Source organism: Gossypium hirsutum, chromosome A13 (genome assembly GCF_007990345.1).
Source record: "Gossypium hirsutum isolate 1008001.06 chromosome A13, Gossypium_hirsutum_v2.1, whole genome shotgun sequence".
NCBI classification, from domain to species: Eukaryota; Viridiplantae; Streptophyta; class Magnoliopsida; order Malvales; family Malvaceae; genus Gossypium; species Gossypium hirsutum.
In genome coordinates, this window is record NC_053436.1 from 101,371,418 (window position 1) to 101,382,434 (window position 11,017).

The 11,017-nt window shown below is 30.5% G+C and overlaps 1 protein-coding gene across 10 annotated transcripts; it reads right to left on the reverse strand.

Moving 5' to 3' along the window:
* Positions 1–4,246: 4,246 nt before the first annotated feature.
* LOC107893120 (uncharacterized protein slr1919) lies at positions 4,247–9,497 on the reverse strand. Of its 10 annotated transcripts, XM_041085470.1 has the most exons (5): positions 9,181–9,424; positions 9,002–9,047; positions 8,669–8,714; positions 8,014–8,509; positions 4,247–5,327 (listed from the first exon to the last, which is right to left on the reverse strand). In XM_041085470.1, the coding sequence occupies exons 4-5, from the start codon at positions 8,305–8,307 to the stop codon at positions 5,091–5,093; spliced, it is 531 nt and encodes a 176-aa protein (XP_040941404.1). In that variant the 5' UTR covers positions 8,308–8,509; positions 8,669–8,714; positions 9,002–9,047; positions 9,181–9,424; the 3' UTR covers positions 4,247–5,090. The 10 variants fall into 10 exon arrangements, 6 of the variants coding, with proteins under 6 accessions (XP_040941404.1, XP_040941405.1, XP_040941402.1 ...); XR_005907800.1 differs by lacking the exons at positions 9,002–9,047; positions 9,181–9,424 and adding an exon at positions 9,439–9,492 and having other exon boundaries at positions 4,247–4,814; positions 5,004–5,327; positions 8,014–8,714; XR_005907801.1 differs by having other exon boundaries at positions 4,247–4,814; positions 5,004–5,327; positions 8,014–8,714; positions 9,002–9,444.
* Positions 9,498–11,017: the final 1,520 nt, after the last annotated feature.

Genomic DNA, 11,017 nt, shown 5'->3' on the forward strand with positions numbered 1-11,017 from the left:
GTGATTTATTCCTATTAAGAGTGTGTAAGTTGTCAAAAAAAACAAATCTAAATGTTAAGGTTATCATTGTCATATTTGTATTTTTTCTTTTTAGAATCAAAGTATTTTATTAAGCAGAAAAATGGAGAAACCACATGGAAGAGGAAAAAACTACCTTGAGCCAACAGGCTCTACCCAATATACCCGTTCCTAGAATCTTCATCGCCATTGGTAACATTGGAAGCATCAGAAATTAAAATGGCATAAACAAATGGCAAAAAAAATAAAAAAAAAATATGCCAACTAGAGTAGTCCACATGAAACAAAGCGACCTTTGCAAATTTATGCGTAGCCTTGTTTGCTCCTCTGTGAGTCCGTCACAAGGTTATTCAATTTGGTTTTTAAACTTAATAATTGTTTTTATATTAGAGTTTAAATCTTTTTTAGTATAAGCTAGTTCATGATATTTCTTTTAAAAAGTTGGATAAAAAAAAGTTAATGTCTCAGTATGAGAATAATTGCTAAGTTTAGGAGTTATTTTAGATAAAAAAATAGTTTAGACTCCAATATGTGACAATTGCCAAGTTCAGGCCCCAAATAACGTATTAATCTATAAAAAAATTGATAAATTAAAATATTGTATTTTAAAGATTACGAGACATTATTTGTGTGTGTTTTTTTTTGTTATTAGATTTTTATATTAAATTTGTATTGTGTGATAAAATATATTAAATCAGTTTTCTTACCCGATGGTGCACTGTCACATCTCAAAATATAAAAGGTTAATCGTAATAGATAAATAAGAAATAAGATGGACTAAATAGTTAAGTGATAGTTTATCCATACTAGAAGTCTTAAGTTCAAACCCCATTCCTCTTTTCTTTTACTTTTAATTTTTAGCTACCTAGGATAAAAGCCACACTAAAATATGTATTGTTTTAAATAAAAAAAAGAGCTTGTCTCCCTCTTTTGTGCACCCAAGTTTGGGCCCCCTCTTTTCCTTTTTATTTCATAATTTCACTAAAAACGCCCCAAAAGCATATCTAAATAATTAAGTGTAAAAAATAAATCAGAAATGGGTGATAACCCAATGGTTAAAGTGTTAGCTTCTCCTTTGTAAACTTGAGTTTGAGGGTGAGTTTGGGGCGGCGGTGCGGTGCGTTTAGCTTACTTTTTGTCTCGCGCTACATTATCGTTACAGTATCTAATCTCACCGCCGCCGTTGTTTTTACACTAACTGCAGATAAACGCACCGCCCATCCAAATTCTCCTTGAGCCTCCACCTTCTTTCTCCTTTCATTTTAATTTCAAATTTTAAAAAAATCTTAAGAAAATTGCAGGTGATGCCCTTAGGGTTTATAAGCCCTAGGAATTTAACCAATTCTTTCCTAATTAGAATTCACAACTTGCTCATTCTCAAAATTTCAATAGACTTAGAATTCCACCATCTTTTTCTCTTATTTTCCTAATTAAATTTTCAATCCGTCCTTTTTCAAATCCTAATAGAATTTGCTCTCCATCTTTATATTTTTTCCTTTTCTTTACACCATATTTTCATCCTAATTGTTGATAATTATTTTTCTTTCCCAAATCAAATAATCCTCCATACAACCGTTCTCTCTATCGGTTTCGTAATTTTCGTCAAATAGCATCCTTAATAATTGTCAAGAAATGGTAAGCATATCTCATTCCAAAGTTTAGATCCCGAATTTTTGTAGAATTTCTATCTAATGTTAATCTTTCAATTCAACTACTCAATCTTTTACGGTTCTTGACAAATCTTTCGATAATCTCGAGAAATCTTGAAATCAATCATTAATAAATGTGTAAACGTCATTTGGAAGACTTGATTTAGGTGCATCGAATCATATTTTATCGCGAGGAACGTTGATCGAACTTCCGGTGAAAGGTGTGTGTTCTTTTACAAGCAAATCGGGGCGAACCATGTCTAGGTATAGGGCCACACGGTCTCCTACATAAGTGTGTAGACCACACGAGTGGACCACATAGCCCCTTACACGATCATGTACCCTGAAAACCCTAGGCTAGTTCGTAAAGCACACGACCAAGAACTTTCCACACAATATTGTCTCCCTTGTAAGTTAATTTTTGCATTTGACACACGACCACATTCTGTTCCACAGATTGGCCACATGATCGTGTAACCCCTCCACATGGTCTATAGCATCCCACACAGCCGTGTGACTTCTATTTTAACAGTTTTGCCTAGAATTTTATTAATTGTTCAGTTTAGTCCCTAAATATACCCTGAACTATTTTTAGAGTCATTTTTCACTCAATTAGGTCCCTGATAATACAAATATTTTGGAATCCATGATCTGATTGATTAAATTACTACTGTTATATGCATGATATGTAATGATGTATGCCTATTGTCCCTGTAATTCTGATAAATTGTTACTGTTAAATTATGTCACTATATTATTGTTGACTGCATGTTAATCATACCTACTGTTACTGTTAAATCGAACACATGCTAAGCAACGTTTATTTCTACTCTAATGATATATTATAAACATGATACTTGCTACTGTATCAACTAGTTATAAGCATGTTATTGCTACCGTAATGATTTATTATTAGCATGTCATGTTGCACATGGGGTGAGGCAATTTGAACGGATGAAGTAGTCGGTAGTTTATCTACACGACCAGTGGTTCATCCACAACGCATTTTAGTCAACAGTCTATCTGCACAACTAGTGGTTCATCCACAATGTATTTTAGTTGGTAGCTTATCTACATGACTAGTGGTTCATCCACAACGTATTAGTAGTTTTTATTTGCACTAATGGATGGTTCGTCCACCAATATTTTTATTGTTAGAAGTTCATCTACAACGATCAATGGTAATCCACAATGTGGTGTAAAGGTCGAAAGGAGTTCAGGGGAACTCCTACTGTGGTATGTACCGGTGGGGTAGGACATTTTCTGATAAATTGAAATTGCATTGCATTCATAACCATTTACACGGTTATGAACACTGATATATTATATTGATGAGTTGATCTGAATTATTGATATTCTGTATTGCTATTCAATTGTGATTTATTCTATGAGTTGATATCTTGTATGATTTGTCTACTGTTTACACTGGTTTTCTTGTGATTGAACTCACACTAAGCTTCACAAGCTCACTCCCCTTTATTTTCATAGTTACAGATAACGCACTAAGTTAGGGCGCAAGCTTGGCATACGAAGGACTCGACACGGATTAATTTTTATTAAGAAGTATTTTAGATTTTTTTATTTGAGATTTTTGTTAATTTGAGAACTGTATCGCTTTATTTGAAATGTGGCATGAGACTTCTATTTTGGGTTTATTTAGCATGCATAATATTTCATTTGAATTTAGGATAATGAAATATGAATTTAGAATTAAGTTAGCTTAATATTATTCTAATTTTACTTAACTAAAACTAGATTGAATATAACTTTTCTACTGCTAGGTTATAAATAAATTTTGAGTAATAAATAAAATGAAAATTGACTAAGTTTTCAAAAGTAGTCACCGTTACAAGGAATATGTTTTATTTAGTCAATTTTTATTAACTCATCAATTTTTCTGAAAATAATATTGTATCATATTGTAACACTTTTTACATATCTATTCTACCTTTTATATTTGAGAATAGTAGTATAATAAAATACAACATATCTTTCATATTTGTGGCATGTTTTCTTATAATAATGTCCAAATATCTAATCCTACCCAACACTCACTATTTGTTTGCCAGTAAAATGTTTTCCAGAAAATGTTTTCTGGAAAATTATTTACTTTTCTGAAAATGATTTACTTTTCTGGTGTTTGGATAAATCTGTGAAAATATTTTCTGTTGTTTGCAGATTTCCTAAAAATATTTTTCGGAAAAGTTGTTTTTACATATATTAATAAATTTATATATATATTAATAAATTATATTTTAAATTGTTTTTACATATATAGCAAATATATAATAATACTCAATTAATTGTAATAAGTCAAATAAATTATTTGTAATTATGTTATAAAAAAATAAAAAATAAGGATTGAATAATTATAAATTAGCTTCCAAACCACAATTAATAGGAATTATACTGTTGATGAACCATGTCTCATTAAGAAAAGATGAAACCAAAAATATGAAACTTGAAATAGGATTCGTATTTGACATTAGGGTGAACCAGGGTCTCGTACAATTCCATACAATAAAATTTTGGGTATATATGTTGTTGTATTCCATATCTAAATGTCAAAGACATATAAATTGTTATATATTGCATTTTATATAATATCAATATCTGCTATACAAGCATATACACAATTGAAGAGGGTAGTTACGTTAAAAATGCCTACAAAAATGAAAAGCAATTCTTGTATGCCTACAAAAATGCCTACAAAAATCAACTCAAGAAGAACCCTGGCAGATATACTTGGCAACACTGGAAGCAATTCCTGGATAACTTGAGCAACATTTACACCCTATTGATGTTTAACAAAATGAAAAGCAATTAATGAGACATGAAGAATGTATAATAATTGCTAAAAAGAGAGTTTTGTTTGTAAATGGTTTCGATTTGTTAAAACTGCAAACTTTGAAGCACTTGACTTGACGACGTTGATATTAAACTTCCCGCTGTTAAGAATTCGAGAATTTTTTTGACATTATTCAGTATAACTCTGTCTTCCTCATTTATTGAAGGCAAAAGTCCTGCTAGTTTGAAGGGTCCAACTGTAGGAACCAGGCTAAACACTGGGGTAGCATTTCTTACTCCCAACACTGACATTATTTGAACCAACTATTCCCTGCTAAGTGCATCAATGCCCTTCACAATCTGCTTAGCAAACTCCAAAAACATTTGTTCGATATTTAAGCAACCTCACCCCAAAATGTCATAAAGAATTGATGCTCAAAAGGTAAAGCAATTATATAACGAAAGACTAAAAGAGAAACAAGAAGGAACTAGGTAAAGTAACACAAGCGTGCAACTTTTTTCCCTTCTGAATATTAGATCAGAAATTACCTCATCAAGAAGAAATTCTCGGAAAAAATTTCCCTTCTCAGACACTAGAAATCCTAAGGCTGCTCTTGTTTGAACAGGTTGCTTTGATTAAGATTCACTTGATAGAAATCTAGGGAAGGAAATATCTACTTGCCTTTGTAGAAGACCTAGTTCAGCCATATCCCCATTCAAATTCTCCCCACCTCCACTTTTTGTTGCAATTATGAAATTCTCAAAGGCTTGCATCACATCAATGAATCTTTCAGCATCAAAAACACCTGATTTCCCGTATATTGTATAACGCAAAGCATTCCTTAGTCGCGGGAATTCATCAGTGAGCAGTCTCTGACAATAGAATATAATACAAGGAAATGGTAAACGTTATGATCAGAAAAACATTGACCACTTAGGAAGACAAAGCACAACAGCAATTGTCGAAACCATTTTTAAAAGTTTGAAAAAACAGGGATCGACTTTAAGAACGAATTATGGAGTCGCCACCGATCTTTTTTTGAGGTGTAATCGGATCACCTTGAGATTGATCATTTTAATAAAATATTTGATTTATTAAAACAATAATTTTAGGTCTACGAAAATTGAGAAAAAGGATTTGGGAGTTGGTTACGCACGAGGAAGGGTTAGCACCCTCGTAACGCCCAAAATTGGTACTAATTGATTATTTAATGTCCTATCGTTGAAAATTTGAAGAAAAAATGTTAAAATACGATTCCTTTAAAAATGTGTGAACAACTCGAATTGGATCTTAAGATTCACTCGTTCCAAAGAAATAAAATACCACATCCAGCACGTTAGGACACGATATTTAAAGCCTCCAAAAACTGAGATCACCTCATGATTTCCAAATCGCGCAACGAAATCTTAAAAGGGTATTCCGTTATTTGGCCAAACGGAAAATCGAAACCCAGCACTTTAGGGTACGATTTCTTGAATTTCCAAACACGAAACATTGCCTTGTTTTGAGGAGTTTCAAGATATGCAATTATGAAATCGGCTCAAAATATATTCGTTTGATTTACTTTAGGGTAAAAAAAAAATTGATGTTGGGCGAAAAGTTGGAATTTAAAAAAACAATCATACAAACATAGTATTGAGCATGAAATAAAAACGTGACAATAATATTACATGAATAATCAAGAATGGCAAAAGGACACGAAGGAACAAATTAGGGAATATGTAATGGCAACATATATTATATAGACACAAATGTTAATAGCCATAAGCTAACGAATTAGAAGCCAATTTAAAAGAAGTTCCAAACAAATCACAAATGAAATATAACAAGTTTTAATATAAAATAAAATGAATAATGGGTAAGAAAGATAATTTGGAAACTATACAAAATATACAAAATATACAAAAAATTTAAAACAGTTAAAAAATATAAGAATTTTAAAAAATAAATAGAAGAAAAAAGGGAAAAAAATTATAATAGTATACAAATGAATTTTTAAAATAAATAATATAAAGTGAATAATATACAAATAATACATATATCAATTTACATATAAAACCTAATATAAATAATTAGCATATGAGAATATAAATATATAAAAAGTACTTGAAATAATAAAAATGACAGAATAAAGTTTATATAAAAAAAGTATATAAAACAATATAACGCCAATAATACATAAAAAAACTAAATTATGTGCAAATATAAAAAAAATGGATGAGGATATTTAAATTAAGCATTTTGAAATAAAAGCAACACATATTGAAGTGGTAGGAAAACTCAATTGAAAAAGAAAACCAAACTTAAAGGGATAATTAATAAATAAATAGAACATCAAATTAAAACTAAGGACCACAATTCAATGCGCACGAATTCACAAGGACTGAGAACGCAAATGATCCAAATCTCCAAAACGTAGCACCTAGGCGCAGGCTAAATTGCAATAACACAGAAATTTCAGAGAAAATTTTTAAAAAATAATAATATGCAAATAGGGCCAATTGAAAGCTGGCGCGAAAAAGGGGGACTAAATGCGCAAATCTCCCATTCACAGTCAAAATGCACAGACCCTCCCTGCGGATCGAGTCAACGCGCTGGTCTGCCCCCCCCATACGGCGTCGTTTCACCTTTACTACTTACATTAAAAAAAAAAACAATTTTAAAATCCTTTGATTTTTGCTTTTAGAAAGAAAAAAAAAACCCTATGCCCCCAAATCTCTTTCCCTTTTCTCTCCAGCCGAAAGGCTTTTATCTTGCCCCCTAACCACCCAAAATCCGACTGCGAAGAGCGGAGTTGAGCCCAAATCGTAGAGATTTTGGGCTGGAGTTGAGTCCCCTTAATAGTCGAATACCACTAGTCTTTCGCTATTTTCTTGCCCAAATCGTAGGTGTTGTGAGGACGTGGAGGAGGAGTGCACGAACGTGGGGCGTGCGACGCTCGTGCTGGAGTGGCGCACGACATGGGCGGCAGCTGAAACACTGCAGGGTAGGGATTTTCCTTTTTTTGCTTGTTTTTTCTAATTTGTTGTGGGCTAGATTTTGGGCTAGGGTAATTTGGGCTGTAATTGGGTATTTGGTTTTTGGTTTATTTGGGTATTGAGCTTGTTAGGTTGGTTTTATTTTGTATGTTTTGGGTTTGTTGGGCCCGGGCAAAAATTGGGTCTACAGCAATGATACAAATGTTTGTGCACTCTTTCATCTTGATCCTATACTTTGGAAATTGGTTAGCCACATGGATCCTTAGATAACCTTAAGAATTGTACTCTTTCATCTTGATCCTATACTTTGGAAATTGGATAGCCACATGGATCCTTAGATAACCTTAAGAATTGTACTTAAGACAATAACATTGATTTGTTACATCAAAAGAAACATGGTATCCTAGAAGCACTCTTCGGCTATCATAATTTAATAAAATAAAACTAATGAATCAAGCAATTAACTATTTAGTCATCAGAAATTCAAAATAATAATAGTCAGTGCATATTTCACATTATCCTTACACTTATAAATCAGTTTATTTTCAAAATAGAATTAGCAAAAACAAAATATTCATACCTGTGCAATATAAGGATAGGCCTCATCCACGATAGCAATATCAGGATTCCCCACTAAAGCTATTCCTTCCAACACCCCAATTGCCCTAATTATAAGAGCAAAATAAGGGGGTATCCTAAATGGATAATCAAATGTTATCTGCGCCAAATCTGATGCCAGGTCTTGAAAGTTGATGTTTTTTACACCCCCACCCTCAAGTGCTTGATCAAAAACCTTTGCCAGAACGGGCAAGATTGGCATAAAAAGGGAGAAGAGTAATAAGATTTGCTCATGTATATTACACACTATAACCATGTCGGAGATATGCTTATATCAAAACACTCACACAGAGTAACATGGAAAAAGATTTCTTCACATAAAAAGAATGTCTTAAAAACCCTCTGATTGCTGCAAACTTACCTCTTTTCAACTTTCAAGCTATTGACACTGGGTTTATCAAAATTTCCCTTGACAGACGATTTGATTTCAATTTCAACGTATTCCAAGCCAAGGCAAGCTAAAATAAGTTATCATACAATTTCATTTTGTATCAATGTTATAAATAAATACCCTATCCTTAAGAATGACAAAACATCTTGTGAAAAAAATTGAGAGAAATAAAATCTGGGTCATCCAAAAGTAACTTAAAAATCGAAGAAATAAAAAAGGAATTTACCTATTTGACCAAGAAGTGTGGGTTTGCAGGAGTTGAGAGGAAGAAGCTGAGAAAGAGGAAATATAAATAAAAAATTATTATTATTGATACTAACAGTAAAATAGGAAAAGAAGAATGTGAGAGTAGGAGAGAAAAGAAGGGAAAGGAAAGGAAATGGAGGAAAGAAACTAAAATGAGAGGAATTGCTGCAGTGGAGAGGCAGAAAGGAAGAATGTGTTTGGCTGAAGGAGGATTGACGAGAAAACAGAAGTGGAAAATTATGTGAGGATTAAATCAAAAAAATTCATTCTAAAACTGCTATTGACAATTTATATATAAAAGAGCAAAAATTACCTATAAGTTGAATCACTAGTTGATATAAGGAAGAAAATGAAAGTACCTAGAAAAGAAAGCACTAACATAAATCCCAGAAAGAAACAAAAATTGAAACGAAAAAAAAAGGTCAACAATTCGAAAACAAACCAGCAATGAATTGAAACAAAACTTAACCAATTAAAGGGTATGATCTTTACAATTAAAAGCATCTTACAGAGTATTGGGAGGAAGAAAAAGGTGAAAAATAAAGAAACAAAGAAAGGCATAAATCGGTTAAAATGTGGACTAAGTAAAGAACAAGAAGAAAAACAAAAACTTTTCCTAAGAAAGAGAGAAAGAGAGGAAACGAAACAGCAACGTGTAATTTGCCTGAGAGGAGAAGATATGGGACGGACTAAGGAAAAAGAGAAGAGATAATAAGAAGATGAAGAATGGAAGAAGGAGAGGACTTTTACCTGAATGAAGAAGCAGATGGAAAATGTATTACAGAAAAAAAAAAGTCCTTTAAGACATTTTCCCTAAAACTAATGAGATTTTGGTCGTTTGTTTACATGTGTAAGGTTTTACAGAAAATATTTTTTGCATTTTCCTGTATTTGTTTCACAGAAAATAGTTTGGTCAACAGAAAATTACTTACAGGTCAAGGTAAAATAAGCCCTTTTTCTTGTAAAATGATTTACCATTTTGAAAAGTGTAAGTCGTTTTCTAGAAAAGAGCTCATCTATAGATAATTTTATTTGTATATAAAAATTAACTTATATCAAGCTTAATATTATTATATTGATAATAAATTTTATTTTATTTTTAAAAAACATTTAAAATATTATATTTTTCAATATTATTAAACATACATATTTAATTATTTATATTTAGTCATATAATAAATTATTAATATAAAAAATATAATTTATTATTTTAATAAATTATTTAATATTTCAATTTTATTTTAATAATAAATTTTAAAAATAATAATTTTAAATAATATTATTGACATATTATTGAAAATATTCAATATTAATATTTTAATAACAAATATTTATTACAATTATAAATATATTAATAATATATGTTTTGTAGTATAAAGGTTAAAATATGTCATAAGTCTATGTACACTTCACATATTTGTAATTTAGTCTTTGTACTTTTATTTTCAAGAATTTAGTCCCTTTACTTTTCAAATTTGAAAATCAAGTCATTGTTGACATCATTAATTTTTTTTTGTCAATTTTGTTGATGTCACATTTTTAAATAAAAAATACTCAGTAGTCATGTAATTAAAAAATGACGTTGTAATAAATCTGAATTTAATATAAAAGTTTTAATATATGCAAAAACAATGTAAAATATAAAATTATAGATCAAAATAAATTCAATTAAATAATGAAAAAATAAGAAAATCTCAAATGTATGTTTGTTTAATTGAAAACTACTTTTATGAAACTTTTTTAAGAAATCTACCAAACAACAAAAAATATTTTACACAGATTCATCCAAACACCAGAAAATATTAACTTTTCCAGAAAAATAAATCATATTCCAGAAATCATTTTCCAGAAGTCATTTTCAGTGAAACAATCAGAGCTTTTATCTGTGTCTTGGAAAACATTTTCCAAATGTAATATGTTTTCATGCTTTCAAACCAAACACCTTAAAATTAAGAAAATATTTCAAAAAAAAGTGAACCCAGTAAGATATTAGCTGAAATACTGTATCACTAAATTTGATAATTTAAGAACTTTAATTTTCAAATTATTATTTCTGTTCTCATAATTAAATTGCCACTATAAATTCTTTTAACAAATTTCTTAAACTTCAACCTTTACCATTTCACATGTTTGTAATTAGGTTTGATAAAATATAATATAAATTCGAAGTTTATAATCAAATACAAATTTCAATTTTTATTGACAAACAATTTACCTTTTTTCACACACTGCATTAAAGTACTATATATTTATTATCATTTTATAATTTATAAGTTCTGTCACATTAGTTCTTGGCAAACAATTTTAATTTTGAAAGATGAGAATTCTT

Coding starts and splice junctions, on each gene's coding strand:
- LOC107893120 (XM_041085466.1), bottom strand. CDS start 8,307: ATGGTTATAGTGTGTAATATACATGAGCAAATCTTATTACTCTTCTCC. Junction 5,328..8,013: donor CCTATCCTTATATTGCACAG/GTATGAATATTT, acceptor TTCTATTGTCAG/AGACTGCTCACTGATGAATT.